Here is a 16,964-nt window from a genome sequence, read left to right on the forward strand (position 1 = left end):
GTCAGAGGCAAGGAATACTGCCATGAATAACACATGTCTCAACTCCTCAAAGCCTGTCCACCATCTATAAGGCGCAAGTCAGGTGTGAGATGGAATATCCCCACTTGCCTGGATGGGTGCAGCTCCAACAACACTCAAAAAGCTTTGATAGCATCCAGGACAAAGCAATGTATTTGACTGGCACCACATTCACAAGCTCCCTCCACCAGCGATGCTAAGTAACAGCAGTGCGCACCACCTACAAGATGTACTGCAGAAACTCACCAGAGATCCTGAGACAGCACCTTCCAAACTCATTATTTCCATCTAGAAGGACAATAGATATATGTTATTCCCCGCAAGCCACTCACCAGCCTGACTTGGAAATATGTTGCAGTTCTTTCACTATCACTGGATCAAGATCACGAAATTCCCTCTTTAACATCATTGCGGATCTATCTACAGTAGATGGACTGCAGCAATTCAAGAAGGCAGCTCACCACCACCTTCTCAAGGTCAACTAGGCACTGGCACAAAATGCTGGCTCAACCAGCGATGCATGTCCCACAAAAGGCAGTTTGGATATCATTATTCACCCAGGTATTAGCCCGAACAAGAACCGCACTAATTCCAGGTAACCCCTCCCAGGGCGGATGTACTGGCTCGGAAGGCGTGCAGCTCAGATTTATCAAAGGGTTAAATTATGAGGACAGGTTGCATAGACCAGTTTTGTAGTTAGAAGGCTAATGGTGTTCAAATTGAGGTGCCTTAAGATGTTTAAAAAATACAACAGTGTATACCTATCTACCCTGATTCCCAACAATGGCATCTTACACTGACTACAATTAAATAAAATATAATTTAATTCCTCATTTGCTCGATCAAGTCCAAATTATTGACAAATTCTAGAGACAATTCCAGAGCAAGCGATGAAAATTTTTAAAGCAAAGGGTGAAGTGCTTGGGTGAACTCTCTCATCCAAAAATCTACTGAGAATGAAGGTCAGCTGAAATGTTAAAACCATGATCAATAGGCTTGAACAGGTTCGAGGACCTGAAAGACCTCTCCTTCTTCCTACACTACTAAACAACATTAATGTGGATATCACAAACAAGTCTTTATTGTCTGAACGAAATTATTTTTAAGGTTTAATGTCAATTCATACTGGATCACCCAAAGCTGAGATTCTGAGTATTATTTCCAAGATTTCCTTATTCTTTCTTTTATTATTCATTCACAGGATGAGGGCGTTGCTGGCTAGGCAGCATTTATTGCCCATCCCTAATTACCCAGAGGGCAATTCAAAGCTGACCACATTGCTGTGGGTCTGGTGTCACATGTAGGCCAGACCAGGTAAGGATGGCAGTTTCCTTCCCTGAAGGACATTAGTGAACCAGATGGGATTTTCCCCGACAATAGACTCACGGTCATCTTTAGATCCTTAATTCCAGATATTTTATTGAATTCAAATTTCACCATCTGCCGTGGGGTGACATGAACCTAGGTCCCTAGAATGTTATCTGGGTCTCTGGATTACCAGTCCAGCAATAATACCACTAGGCCATTGCCTCTCTTGTACATGTGAAGATGTACAGCAAATTGTCTCCAGTTATTACAGCATCCTCTCACCCGCTGAGGCTCAAGTTTTATTTGAAGAGTTAAAAATTTGGAAATTTTCGGGGTACTCTAATCCTTCTCACTCTTGCAGCCAACCCCTAGACGATTCCCTCCAGGAATACCATGGTATTTTTGTTAAATATAATTTTTGAAAACCTCAAAATAATTTACTATAAGTGAAAACAAAGTTAGAGCTTTTGAAGAAACTTAGAGGTAAGCAAGCTTCTCATCAAAGAGACAGTCAACGTCAAACGCTTAGCTGTTTCTGACAGACACGAACAGACGGAGTGTGGGTGGGTGGTTAAAATCTTCTGATGCAGTTACATTCAGATCAACAATATTTGAGATTGGTTTAAGGCATTTACCTCTTGGATCCAACTTAAGAAATTTAGCATGCCTGGATGAAGTATTTACAAAATGATACACAGTCGATCAACAGGCAGAATGATTGATCACAATGCTCACACCTTAGCCAGTCGAAGCTGGAATTAGCAAATGAAGTGTACTTACTCATGATGGAAGCCAACATCATGATTCCCTACAACCACAAACAAGTCTGTGCTGGACGAGTGCCTGAACATCATCTGAAAACGCTTCACATCATCTTTGAAGTCCTGGTAAAGATTCACAGCATTAGTGAATTATAGTTTAACCATTTTCCATTAAGTCTTTGAATATCTGCCTATTGAGAATCAAGAAATCAGACTACACAATCCTTCCCCTAAAGAACAAAAATATCCCTGACAATTTCTACAATTCACAAGACAATCATTGCCCTAAAAGAAAGAAGTATTGACCTGTATATAGCACCTTTCATAAATACAGGATATCTCAAAATACAACCAATGCGGCATAGTCAGCATTATAATGTTGGAAATGTGGTCGGCAAGCAAGCTCCCATGCCGCAAAGGGACAATCTGTTTTTATGATGTTAATTGAGGAATAAATATTGGCCAGAACACCAGCTACAACCTCTCCGCTCCTCTTCAAAACAGTGTCATGGAATAGGGTTAGGGTTATCACCACTCAACAGAGCAGGAGAGGCCTTGATTTAATATCTTCTCTTAAAAGATGACCACTTCCAACAGTGTAGCATTCCCCAATACCACACCAGAAAATCAGTCTTAAAATTTATGCTCAAATCCTGAATTGGGACTTGAGCCTATAACCCTAATGAGGGGGTAGCTTTGAGGGGTGTGGGGGGGTGCAGAGGTGAGAGGAAGTAAGAGAAAGAATATTGAACTGGGATCTCTGCAGCAAATTACAAAACAAACTGAAGACTATTTCCAATTTCATGCATTTGAATTTAAACTTGCCAAAGATGTGTTTCTTACAAATTCTGGCAGCAAGCATTTAAACAACTGAATATTTCTGAAAGGACTTTTTTAAATTTCAGAACTACAAATCATAATGAGCTGCATTACTGCAAAGATTTATAAAGTGTTGGACTACTTATCGACAGCATCCTTATTTAAGAGGTAAAGAACTATGAATGCTGGAAATCGGAACTCACAGCAGAGAGTATTGAAAATATACAGGAAGTTCGGCAGCACCTGGGCACAGTCCATGTGAAGGGAAACTCTGGCTCTCACTCCGAAGACACTGCCTGATCTACTGAGTAACTCCTGCATTTGCTTCTTTTGTGTCAACCACGCTTTTCTTCTACCGAAGATATCTGGTGATGTATCGTGACAGCAAGTCAAAACAGGACTCTGAAACAGTGCTGGCTATTGTACGTAAACTGTTGCAGGAACAGCAACTCATATTCCGCTTGGGAACCCTGCAGTCCAATGGTATCAATGCGGATTTCACAACCTTCAAAATCTCCCATCCCGCCCAATGCATCCCAAAACGAGCCAGCTCGTCCCCGCCTCCCTAACCTGTTCTTCCTCTCACCTAGATAACAAAATGTGAGGCTGGATGAACACAGCAGGCCAAGCAGCATCTCAGGAGCACAAAAGCTGACGTTTCGGGCCTAGACCATTCATCAGAGAGGGGGATGGGGAGAGGGAACTGGAATAAATAGGGAGAGAGGGGGAGGCGGACCGAAGATGGAGAGTAAAGAAGATAGGTGGAGAGAGTGTAGGTGGGGAGGTAGGGAGGGGATAGGTCAGTCCAGGGAAGACGGACAGGTCAAGGAGGTGGGATGAGGTTAGTAGGTAGCTGGGGGTGCGGCTTGGGGTGGGAGGAAGGGATGGGTGAGAGGAAGAGCCGGTTAGGGAGGCAGAGACAGGTTGGACTGGTTTTGGAATGCAGTGGGTGGGGGGGAAGAGCTGGGCTGGTTGTGTGGTGCAGTGGGGGGAGGGGACGAACTGGGCTGGTTTAGGGATGCAGTAGGGGAAGGGGAGATTTCTCACCCGGTGCGGCTTCCTCTACATTGGGGAAACCAAGCGGAGGCTTGGGGACCGCTTTGCAGAACACCTCCGCTCAGTTCGCAACAAACAACTGCACCTCCCAGTCGCAAACCATTTCCACTCCCCCTCCCATTCTCTAGATGACATGTCCATCATGGGCCTCCTGCACTGCCACAATGATGCCACCCGAAGGTTGCAGGAACAGCAACTCATATTCCACCTGGGAACCCTGCAGCCATATGGTATCAATGTGGACTTCACCGGTTTCAAAATCTCCCCTTCCCCTACTGTATCCCTAAACCAGCCCAGTTCGTCCCCTCCCCCTACTGCACCACACAACCAGCCCAGCTCTTCCCCCCCACCCACTGCATCCCAAAACCAGTCCAACCTGTCTCTGCCTCCCTAACCGGTTCTTCCTCTCACCCATCCCTTCCTCCCACCCCAAGCCACACCCCCAGCTACCTACTAACCTCATCCCACCTCCTTGACCTGTCCGTCTTCCCTGGACTGACCTATCCCCTCCCTACCTCCCCACCTATACTCTCTCCACCTATCTTCTTTACTCTCCATCTTCGGTCCGCCTCCCCCTCTCTCCCTATTTATTCCAGTTCCCTCTCCCCATCCCCCTCTCTGATGAAGGGTCTAGGCCCGAAACGTCAGCTTTTGTGCTCCTGAGATGCTGCTTGGCCTGCTGTGTTCATCCAGCCTCACATTTTGTTATCTTGGAATTCTCCAGCATCTGCAGTTCCCATTATCTCTTCCTCTCACCTATCCCCTCCTCCCACCTCAAGCAGCACTGCCATTTCCTACCTACTAACCTCATCCCGCCCCCTTGACCTGTCCATCTTCCCCGGACTGACCTATCCCCTCCCTACCTCCCCACCTACACTCACCTTTACGGGCTCCAACCCTGCCTCTATAACTTGTCTGTCTCCTCTTTTTTTCCTGATGAAGGGTCTAGGCCCGATATGTCAGCTTTCCTGCTCCTAAAATGCTGCTTGGCCTGCTGTGTTCATCCAGCTCCACACTTTGCTATCTCGGATTCTCCATCATCTGCAGTTCCCATTATCTCTGTCTCTTCTCCACCTATCTTCTCCTCTACCCATCTTCGATCCGCCTCCCCCTCTCTCCCTATTTATTTCAGAGCCCTCTTCCCCTCCCCCTTTTCTGATGAAGGGTCTAGGCCCGAAACGTCAGCTTTTGTGCTCCTGAGATGCTGCTTGGCCTGCTGTGTTCATCCAGCTTCACACTTTATTACCAAGTATAATTCTGAAGTGAGTGAGTCAGACAGACACAGTTTTATTAACAAAAGCTTTTGGGAGATGCAGGGACCTCAAAGGGGCCTCACCAAACTTCTCAGCTATTACAGACGATTTCAAAGCTTATATACATTTGCTGTTACCCGTCACCCTCCCCCCCAAGTCACGTACACAGTTCTTTAAACTGTTCCAGGCATCTCACAAAGTGGGTGAAGGTTAGTCTTGCCGTTGTTTTTTGCTTGCAGGATTTGCTGTTTCAGCGGATGTTTCATACTGATCGTGTAACGTTCAGTCTAAAGGTCCACTTCCTTATCAGAGTTGTTGTGGAATTTGTTGTGTTGTTAATCTCCTTACTTACTCCTTCAGTAAGTTAATCTCTTTACTTACTCCTTCACTGACACTGATTTCCCCTCAAACTCTTCTGCTTTTGGAATTTATTTGGAATGTGGCTCCTGAAGCTCCTAAATGCTGTGCCAGGGCTCCCATTGCAAATTACTGGTCTCTGCAAAGTTGTCTCTCATGGAAATGTTACCAAGATGTGAATGTCAGCAACTTAAGACCTTGTAGCCTTGTTTCATATGAGCGAGCTGCCAGTCAGATCAGCTACTCTAAGCTGTTATGACATTAAGCCTCAATGCTCCATTGACCGGCGTTCTCTGCAAACCTGCTCTCGCACAAGTCTCTGCTGCCCATATCCCAGCATAAGTAGTCCAAAGCAGAGTAAAGTTAATATAAGGCAAATAAAGTTAAGACACGGCAGCACAGCTCAGTCAAGTAGATCGTATAGCCTGATGCATGTACCCGTGATATGTGGCAAGTCATAGACCCTACCACGATACTGTAGGTGATCACATGTGCTGTCATATACAGAAACCCGAGATCCAAGTTTGTGGAGCTCAGATGATGGCTGGAAACACTGTGGCACATCCACAACACTAAGAGCTATGTGGATTACATATTCGGAGAGGTAGTCACACTGCATCTTAAGGACCTGGTGACTGCCTGGCAGGCCACGAGAAACAGTGAGGTTGTGCGGGAATCCCCTGGCGTCCCATCCACAAATTGGTTTTCCTTTCCAAAAGCTGAGGAGGTGCTGATTCCTCAAGAGAGTGCAGTCAGAGCCACTTTTGTGGCACCATGAGCAATTCAGCTGACCAGGACAAGAAGAAGAGCAAAGCTGAGCGGGAATTCATTAGTGAGGGGAACATTTCTATCACCACAGTCACAACTCCAGGGCAGTATGGTTACCTGATGTCAGGATCAAAGATGTCACAAAGTGGCTGCAGGACACTGAGGGAGCAAGGAGACGTGTAAAGTCAGCAGTTATGGTCCATGTTGCTACCAATAGCTGGGTTAGGGACAGCGTGGTCCTGCAATCTGAATTTAGAGAGCTAGGTAGAAAGTTAGCAAGCTGGGACCTCAAGTGCAGTAATCTCTGGATTACCCGCAGTCACGTGCAAGTAACTATAAAAGGATGAGATAGATAAATGCTTAGGCAGACAGGCAGGAAGGGCTTTAGATTTCTGAGACTGACTTATACCACCATTAGAAGCTGTAGTACAGCTCACACCTGAACAAACCTGGGACTGAGTTCCTTATGGGGCTTTCTGCTAGTACCCCACTGGGTTGACTTTAAACTAATTTGACAGGAGTGTGAGAACCAAGAAAAAATATTAGACAACAGGTTCACAAAATACAACAGGTAGCACGAGCACAGAGAATAGTCAGAGCAAGCCAGAAAGTAATGAATTCTACATCAGGGTTACTACAATGCAGCTATGTGAATGCACAGAGTGTAGTAAATGAGGCTGGGGAGTGATAGACACAGATTGCCATATGGAACTGTGATGCTGTGGCAGTGACAGAGACCTGGCTCAATGAAGGGGAAAACTAGATATTAGATATTTCTGGGGACAAGGTATTGAGAAAAGGAAGAAAAGGAGAAGGGGTGTCAGTATTGGTTAGGGACAACATTGCAGTGCTGGAGAAAGAGTATGTCTCAGGGAATTCAAACAGAATTAATTTGGATAGAGCTAAATAACAAAAAAAAGTGCAATTAGATTGTTAGGTGTCGCCTATTGATTACCAACAAGTGGAAAGGACGCAGACGAACAAATCTAGGAATAAGGAGCTTGGAAACTCTACAGACTTCTGGACTCCATACAGCACTCAATAATTTTAGTTAAAAACCAAAAGAACTGCGGATGCTGTAAATCAGAAGCCAAAACAGAAATTGCCAGAAAAGCTCTGCAGATGCTGCCATACCTGCTGAGCTTTTCCAGCAATTTTTGTTTTAGTCAATAATTTTAGGGCTTGAGTAGCCTTTCCCATATCCTTCTCCCAAACCCCACATACCAGACCTTAGAATAGCATGGACTGTTACCACAACCAATTCACTATCAGCCACTAATGGTCCCCATTAGCACCTATTGATTTACCCCAGGCTGACCTTTATCCATTCCTCTGTCTGCCTAGTCCTGTTCTCTTTTTGAGCTTTACTTCCAACTATCATTTATTCCTCCCACTTCACCCCCCCACCCCATCTTCAGTATATATACCAACATTTTCTGAGTTACAATCAGTTCTGAAAAAGCATCACTGGAGCTGAAAGCTTCACTCTGCATTCTCTCCACAGATGCTGCAGAGCCAGCTGAGTTTTCAAAGCAATTTTGGTTTCTGTTTGTGACATTCTGTATGTTTAGATTTGTCCAAGGATAGCGGTGATCTAACTTCAAAAGGAATCCAGCAATAAACTACCTGGAACCCATTCCTGCTAATCCTCTCTTAACCTGCTTAACAACATTGATATAAACCAAGATAAGGTCTAGTCTCTCAGGGAAGATAAGATTGTTGACATGAATGACAGAAGACATTGAAGAAGTGTGTAAAGAATGTGATAAAGCATTACAGTGAATTAAAATATTTGGGTCACACCATAGCTAAGCATACCAAATTTTTAACACAACTGTATGCAATGGAAGGCATCGCCAGGTATCTCCTTCTGAGAAGGGGGCATGGACGGGCTGAATGGCCAAGGTCTTTTCCCCAGGGCAGGGGAATCCAAAACTAGAGTGCATAGGTTTAAGGTTGGGAGAGGAAAGATATAAAAGGGACATCAGGGGCAATCTTTTCACACAGACGGTGATGTGTGAATGGAATGAGCTGCCAGAGGAAGTGGTGCAGGTTGGTACAATTATAACATTTAAAAGGCATCTGGATGGGTACATGAATAGGTTTGGATGGATATCGGCCAAATGCTGGCAAATGGGACTAGATTAACTTAGGATGTCTGTTTGGCACGGACAAGTTGGACCGAAGGGTCTGCTTCCATGCTACGCAATGTATGACCTAACACTCTAAGAGAGACGGTACAATGATTTGTTGCAAAAACAGATACTGCTGGAAAAGCTCAGCAGGTCTGGCAGTATCTGTGGAGAGAAAGCAGAGTTAACCTTTCGGGTCCAGTGACCTATCCTCAAAACTCAAACTCAGTTCTGAGGAAGGGTCACACGACTGGAAACGTTAACTCTGATTTCTCTCCACACATACTACCAGACGTGCTGAGCTTTTCCAGCCATCTCTGATTTTGTTTCAGATTTATAGCATCCGCAGGTCTTTTGGTTTTTATTTACTGATTTGGTAACAGGATATTCATGCCGTTTTACTGAACAGAATATCAGCATGGGACCAACGTTTCTCTCAAGCCACAAAAGATATATGCCCTGCTGACAGCAGAAGTAAGGAGGGGGGCACGCTGTAAATAAGTTATTCTCAGCATAACATTAAACAGAAGCATATACTGACTTGTTCTGCTTTCAGTGCACCATGGTTTGATGAAAAAAATAACTTTTTTTTTGCATATCTCAGGCATTTCATCAAAAGTAGATGCCGGTATGACCCAGAACACAGTACCTCTGGTGAGCTCCATTTCCCCTCATCAAACAGGTCACCAAGAACGAACACAACATCTGGTTCAAAAAGCCACGAGGCAGTCTGAAAAGCACGCTCCATTTGCCATTCCCTGGAGATGAACAGCACAAGTTTCCAGCATTATTGCTTGCAGCAGCGTGCAAGAAACGTTACAAAGTTGTAATTTCTCTTCACATCCCTACATAACAGCAGCCACTGAATGTAAAAGTAGGTCAAGCTCTTAAGTGCTCGGTGATGTGCAGAATAAGGGATGTTAATTGGGACTGAAGAATTGAAGGAAAACTTACAGGGCCTATTGCCGCTCCAGAACCTCTCAGGAATTCAACTCTACCAGCAAGGAATTCAACTTAATTCTCTCCTGAGTTAAATCGGATTAATCTTGAGATTACCACTGCTATTAAAAGGCAAGGGTAATTACTGAATTTCCTTTTTGCACGATACCAATTTTATTTAGTCTTTTTATTTAATTCACAAATGACTGATCTTTAGGCTGTATATTCACTTCAAGTTTTGACCATGTAATTTCAATAATTGCTTTGATGTTTTGCAGCAGTTTTAGCGTTGAGTCAAATTTGCTTAACTTGCATGACTGGATGTGAACAGAAAAACCAACTGTGAATTTACAGGAAATTCTGAGGAGAAGGTTTACACGAAAATATTAGTCTCACTTTTGATTTTCCAAATGCTGGTACGTTTGCTGTTTGCATTTCATCACCTCCTGCATTTCTGTGTTGGACAACATTTGTTTAATTTTCGAGCTGGCAGGATTACATTGTGATCAGAACTCATATTGACAATTTGCTGCAGTGCTAAGAACACACCAGTAAATGTTTGTTGAATAGATAGAATCCCAACAATGTGGAAGCAGACCATTCAGCCCATCGAGTCCACTCTGGCCCCCTGCAAAACATCCCACTGAAACTTACCCTTCTACCTTATCACTGTAACCCTGAATTCCCATGGCTAATCTATCTAACCTATACATCTCTGAACACTATGGGCAATTTAGATGGCTAATCTACCTAATGTCCATATTTCTGGACTGTGGGAGGAAATCCACGCAGACACAGGAAGAATGTGCAAACTCCACACTGACAGTCACCTGAGGGTGCAGTTGAACCCAGGTCACTGGCGTGGTGGGGCTGCAGTAAATTTTGTTCTTGATCATGACATAACCATAACAGTTTTGAAAACAGGTTATGCTACATTGTAGAATTTTTTAAAAAATGCTGCCCGTTTATTTCTTAAAGCTACAGGGAGAGGCTGAATAGGCTGGGGCTGTTTTCCCTACAGTGTTGGAGGCTGAGGGGCTGCTTTCTACAAGATTATAAAATCATGAGGGACATGGATAGGGTAAATAGTCAAGGTCTTTCCCCCAGAGTAACGGAGTCCAAAACTGAATGCATTGGTTTAAGGTGAGAGGGGAAAGATTTAAAAGGGATCTAAGGGGAAACTTCTTCACGCAGAGGGTAGTGCATGTATGGAATGAGCTGAAAGGGACGTGATGGAGGCCGGTACAATGACAATTTAAAAGGCAGCTGCATGGCTACACAAATAGAAAGGGTTCAGAAGGATATGGGCTAAATGCTGGCAAATGGGACGAGATTAATTTGGGATATCTCGTTGGCATGGATGAGTTGGACTGAAGGGTCTGTTTCCGTGCTGTACATCTCTATGACACTCTGTAAAAATGAGGGGCCCTCCTGTGGCTCAGTGGTAGTGACCCAACCCTCTGCCAAGAAGCCCCGGGTCAAGTCCCAACTGCTCCAGTGGTGTATAACACCACCTGTGGACAGGGTGATTAGAAAAATAGGTTAATAAACAAGGTAAACAATAGACTGCATACCAGCAAAAAAAAATGGAGAGTTAGCAGGCTCGAAACAGCTGAGGTCAAAGGTCTCATGTTGTAGGTGTCTGAAATGGTTAATATCGAGGACTGTCTTTAGTAACACCCACTATGGTGATGTTGTATGGACCTGTCAGAAGCATACTTCAGGATCCCAAATGGGTGAGATCTCGTGAGGTCTCTGGTACGATGTCTAATGTTGTCAGTAATGAGCTGTTAACATGCAATAAGTCTTGTTAACTACAGGAGATTTGGGAGATACTTCCTTTCCCTAAAAATGGTTTTCTGCAGGACACTGGGCCAAGCAGGCTAGGGCCAAAATGTCAGCTTTCCCGCTCCTCTGATGCTGCTTGGCCTGCTGTGTTCATCCAGCTCCACACCTTGTTATCTCGGAGGTCCCTTGGTTTGCTATATTTAAACAGGATGGTGGTAGTAACTTCCATCACAAGTAGCAGCTCCAACAGTATAGCATGCTGGCGTGCCCTAAGACAGTGGGGAACACAAGGGCCTGATAGATTCTGTGTGCAGGATCATGTTAAATTAAATGTTCAGAAATTCACATCCCTCACCATAACACTCTCCAGTACAGTACTGACACAGACTGCACAGACCCCTTCCTGCTCTCTTGGTTGTATGTAAGATATCCCATGGTGGTGTTTGAAGAACAGCAGGGGTGTCCATGCCAATATTTATCCCTCAATCAACGTCACTATAAAAAAGATAATCTGGTCATTATAAGATTACTGTTTGTGGCTGTTTGCTATTTGCTAATTGGTTACCACATTTCATGCATTGCAACAGCTACTGCAGTTCAGAAGTAATTAATCAGCTGTACAGTGCTTGTGCCCTGAGGTTGTGAAGGCACGTTACAATTGCAAGGCTTTCCATCTGAAATACCTGGCAGAGTGCAGGCATTTCTTATTATGTAAGTTGCTTTTCAAAGTACAACACCAGGAGCACTGGAAATAGGTCTTTGCCTGCAAGTATTATTAACTGGGTTTCAAATCTTATCCAGTATCCGGTCAAAATATGTTAGCTTTCCTCTAGAATACAGTGTACTTCTGATATAAGTTACCCCCATACATCTCCTGCAAGTTATTTATAGTGATAGGACAGTCACGAAATATCAGTAATGTATTTAAATGACTGATCTGTGCGGAGATCCACACTGTGTGAGCCGTGATGGCATCTCTGTGGAAGCGCATCAGATGCCTACAGCACTCAGTGCTGTTGCCAGCTCATTACACAAATGATCTGTTAGCAGTGCTCTCTGGGTGGTGCCAACGTCAAACCTGCTAAACCCTGAACTGGTGAATGTGAAATGCAATGCCTTGTCCATGCCCAACAATCACATTAGTGATGCAGGGAATGACTTTTTTCCCCGATTAACCTTGATTGAGGGTGGGGTGTTTGGTGAAACTATTAACATAGATTAATAAAACAAGATGAGATTTTTCAAAATCAAACAGTTGTTGATCAGGCGCCAGTGTGGGTCAACATTTAAATTAGCGTGAATGGCAAGGGGATGGAGCTTGCTGGGAGTGAAGACATTGGCAGAGTTTCGATTGACCTCAAGTTTATGCAGTATCAAGGAACCAACCAACCAGTTGGCACTGTCGAGTCTAAAGGCACCGATGACTGTTTCTGAACCAGATGTGCTGGGACAGATGCAAAGTTGAGTAATGTTATAGAGGTCAGAGATAATGGGAACTGCAGATGCTGGAGAATCCAAGATTGTAAGTGTGAAGCTGGATGAACGCAGCAGGCCAAGCAGCATCTTAGGAGCACAAAAGCTGACGTTTCGGGCCAGAGAGCTCTGATGAACGGTCCAGGCCCGAAACGTCAGCTTTTGTGCTCCTGAGATGCTGCTTGGCCTGCTGTGTTCATCCAGCTCCGCACTTTGTTATAATCTTATAGAGGTGCTCCTTTATGGTCAGTTTCTGAATAAGCCAAATATTTTTTTGAAAGGAAATGAATTCCAAAATGTGCCGACTACCTCCTGTGTATCTCTCAAAATGGGCGCAATGCAAACACTTTTCTGAACCAGGGTAAACCCATAAGGTGAGCCCAAGGATCTGACCAGCTCTGCCAGATGGTAGGAATCAGGCTGCAAGTAGTCTTGGGTGTAAGTAACTTCCAAATAAAGTTTCCTAATCTTGCACTGGTTAAGAAGACTCTGAGCAGGATGCATTAATGTTACTAGTGAAAACCTATCCCCCACCTGCTGTGAGGGAATACACTGTGACTAATACTCAATGTGTTTATACAACAAAACCAGAATTTGCTGCTAAAGCTCACCAGGTCTGGCAGCATCTGTGGTGAGAAGTCAAGGTTAATGTTTTGGGTCAAGTGACCATTCCTCAGAACTGAGACCCAATGCATTTATGTCAGTTTGCAGGGTCATTTCAACGGTCAACTCCAGTTTAATCATTTCTTCCGTGTTCACACCTCATTGGGCTCGTTTCCGTAGCTGACATCCCTTAGCTCCAAGTCAGCATAAATTAAAACATGTTCCTCTGTATTTAACGCACACACTGCAGCTGTATTCTCATTTCCAAGCTTCTTTATCCATCACCTGCCCCTTGTTGCCTCTGCTTGCAATTTACTTTTGTGTAGATTTGGGTGTCACTAACTAGGCCAGTATTTATTGCGTCTCCTAGCAGATTTCCTTCTCCAAAGGACTTTAGTGAATTCATGTTTATTTTTTAACCACAATGAATATGGCCATTAAATGAGCTATTTATTCCACTTTTAAAACTGAATCCGAATTTCACAATCTGCCACGGGGAGAGGGAAATTTGGAACATAAGCCTCGGGTCCTGCATCATGAATGGCATTACTGCAACGCCACCATCTGAAACAGGATGGATTCGAAATGCTAGTTAGGTCAGGTCTTTGGTTATAAAAACCGAAAGAACTGCAGACGCTGTAAATCCGACACAAAAACAGAAATTCTGAACTCTGATTGCTCTTCACTTATCCTGTCAGACCTGCAGAGCTTTTCCAGCTATTTCGGTTTTTCGTCTACAGCTTGTTCGTGAGGATTCAAGCCACGTATATTTCTGACCATTGGAATGCTCAACTTCAGCAAAGAGCATTCAAAAAGCACGGCCTGAACTTTGTTCCTCCCTGGCCAGCTTTTGATATTTAGCACGTTTGATTTCAACCTGCGTGTGTGTGTGCCTTACCTTCTCAGTTTGTCGAGCCAGTGTCCTCTCAGAGCTCCCAGGAGATGTGTATCAGCCAGGAACAAAGCCTTCAGCACTGGTTCGGAGGATCCTTGCGGTTCTGCTTGTGCTTTAAGGGGAGGCCAGTCACATCTGAGGATCACCGCATAGTAAATGCCCAGCTCACAGAACAACGCCACTACGGTCCCCAGGGCCAGCAGCTTGAGGAATAGCCATAACAGCATCTCCTGATGGAGCCACCTCCTGACCAATGTCCGAGTCCATACGGGATGGATACACAGCCCGAACATCATTCCGTGACCAACTCCACTCTAACAGAACACACAACGCCCTCGCTGGTACCGTACTGTTACTGTCTTCTTTCAACCCCGCCACTACCCCTCTCTGCCCTAGACACGATCTAATTAAAAAAACCTCGCGCTTCGAATTCATCACACGGATTACAGCAAAATAAAGCAATCCCTTGCAATGGGATAAGAATCAAAGCAGCAACTTTGCTAAAATGCAAAGCAAAACGAAATGGATTAAAGAGATCTGGAGTGATCCGTACACATTGGGTTTACAAAACGGAAGAAACCACAATATATTCCAAGAGGTTCGCGTCGTTAAACATCGCAATCACAAGCGTTTTTAAGGCATCTCTTTTCATTCATTTGACGTTTAGGAATTGACTGATGAAACAACGGAATTGCATTCCTCTATGTCTCGTTTATTTGTCTAAATGCAAGGGTTCCAGTCTGAAAATGGATCTGCACACGTTTTCAGACGAAGGACTAACCGTTCTCACCCCCACCCCCGTCACCACGTGTACTCCAATCCGGGCAGACTGTTCACCGCTCCGTTACTGTTACTTCACGCCCACCTCCCCCTGACTGCAGCCTTCAGTGAAAGATCAACTCACAGCCAGCGAGGGGAGCATAGTCTTCCAGCTCTTCAAAAACGTCCTGCCTCTCTTAAAGGGGTGCTGCACTGACTCGAAGCAAGTTGCTGCCGACTGCAATGAGAAAAGGCGATTGTGAAGAAACGAAATGGAGCTGTGGGGCAGGAAAGAGGTCACCCAGTGAACAGTCTATACCGGGGCTTTTAGAACTGCAGCGCACTGGGAGGGAAGAGGCCGTGATGCAGGAGGAAAGGCTGTGAGGAAGCCCTCAAGGAACAACTTGCAAAAGGAATGAGAGCAAATTGCAGGGGCAGGTCGTTTCCAGGGTCTGGTGCCAAGGACCTGGCAACAAATTTCAATGAGCTGATGCAGGTGGTCAAGATTAGGGAGCGTATCTTTAAACGATCCCTCCTCCCTCCAACGCCCTCAACCTCCACTGCTTGATGAATAACACCCCCAGCGCTCTTACTACCAATGCCACCCGCTCCACAATACTCCAGCGATACATCCAGAGCAGATACGTGATTCAAGCAGAACACATCAGCTGCCAGTGCAGACATAAAGTGATCTCTTACTGTGCTACAAACGTTCAGTGGTTCTCTGTCTTACTAGACAAAGTGTCATGAAACAAGGAAATGCAGCAGAAACAGCAGGGAATACAACCGCTGAGCCCTGACAACGAGATGGTGTTCCATGGTATGCCTTCAGCACGAACAGAATCCATTGTTTCCAGCATCACCTGGAGCATTTTAGATGACATTATACAACTTCTCAACTTGCACTTCACGCTGCTGTCTGGAAATCGGCAGATGGTATGACATTTTGTTTTCGAACTCATCTGCTTCCCTCACACAAGTCTTGCTTTTCTGACAGCCAAGAATACCACCTACTCATCCGTGTACAATGCATGACTTTACCTGGCACACTCAGCTACCAGCTCAGATATTGGTGCCACATAAATTGTAAAAGGTTGCATAGGGTCACCGTCGGCACGTGGTAAAGAAACTGGGTATGATTAGGCAGCAGACAGGTCAGGAGGAAAGCAGAGTATATCTGCCAATTCACCAGAGGGCCAAGTCAGAAACCAGCTTTACTGAAGGGTGCTCATATTTTGTTCGAGGAGCCTACGGGAGAAATCTGATGAGCATGAATGCTGAAATACTGAATGCATTGGCATTACTGCCAGATTGCTATCATTGTTCAATCATAATGGGAGAATGGTACATCTGTACCTCTGTGCTAGAATCTCTGGGTTCAAGATCTTCAGGACTTGAACGACTTCACTTGCTTCCATTACATTCCTTTTTCTGCAACCAGGGTGTCCCTTTCGCTAAGATTAGCAGTTGTCATGACTGTTCCATTTCCTGCACTTCCACTCTCAACCCTTCCCCTCCCACCCAGATCTATGGTAGGGCTCCCTTTGTCTTCACCTCCCAGTCCACCAGCCTCCACGTTCAGTGGATCGTTTTCTCACAAACACATCTTCACAATTCCTGCTCTTTAAGCATTCCGAAGAGAATGTTACCCAACAATTCTCTGGTCCACTTCCCAATCATGCCAACAGTCTTCCAGGCAGGTGCAGATGAAATAGCTGCCCTTTTACCTTCTCCCTCTGGGGCCCAAAATATTCCATTTGGATGAAAACAGCAAGCTATTTGTACTTCTTTCGGTCACATTATTTAGTATTGCAGTCTCCTTGACACGATGGACACCAAACACAGACGGTTTATGAAACATCTTTGTTCACTCTGCAAGCATAACCCAACTTGCCAGCTGTTACAAAAGCATGGTGAAAATTGTTCAGAAATCGTGTGTCATTTCTGTACTTTCATTAACTTGAGAACTTTAACTCTCTGCAATATCTGGAATTTGAGTTAATATTATTCAGACCTGTCACTGTGCTAGCTGAAG

The 16,964-nt window shown here is 44.7% G+C and overlaps 1 protein-coding gene across 3 annotated transcripts in view; it reads right to left on the bottom strand.

Moving 5' to 3' along the window:
* mppe1 (metallophosphoesterase 1) overlaps positions 1-15,215 on the bottom strand; it is a 46,465-nt gene extending 31,250 nt beyond the window's left edge. The window contains exons 1-4 of one of the 3 annotated variants that reach the window (XM_048528990.2): positions 15,075-15,215; positions 11,555-11,694; positions 9,122-9,230; positions 2,107-2,210 (exon numbers count right to left, since the gene is read on the bottom strand). In XM_048528990.2, the coding sequence (XP_048384947.1) occupies positions 2,107-2,210; positions 9,122-9,230; positions 11,555-11,634 (293 nt within the window). In that variant the 5' untranslated portion in view covers positions 11,635-11,694; positions 15,075-15,215. Of the gene's footprint in view, positions 1-2,106; positions 2,211-9,121; positions 9,231-11,554; positions 11,695-14,173; positions 15,024-15,074 lie in introns of those variants that run through there. The other 2 variants (XM_048528989.2, XM_048528988.2) reach the window with 2 other exon arrangements.
* Between the last annotated feature and the right edge of the window lie 1,749 nt (positions 15,216-16,964).

The sequence above is a fragment of the Stegostoma tigrinum genome, chromosome 5 (assembly GCF_030684315.1).
Source record: "Stegostoma tigrinum isolate sSteTig4 chromosome 5, sSteTig4.hap1, whole genome shotgun sequence".
Classification (NCBI taxonomy): domain Eukaryota; kingdom Metazoa; phylum Chordata; class Chondrichthyes; order Orectolobiformes; family Stegostomatidae; genus Stegostoma; species Stegostoma tigrinum.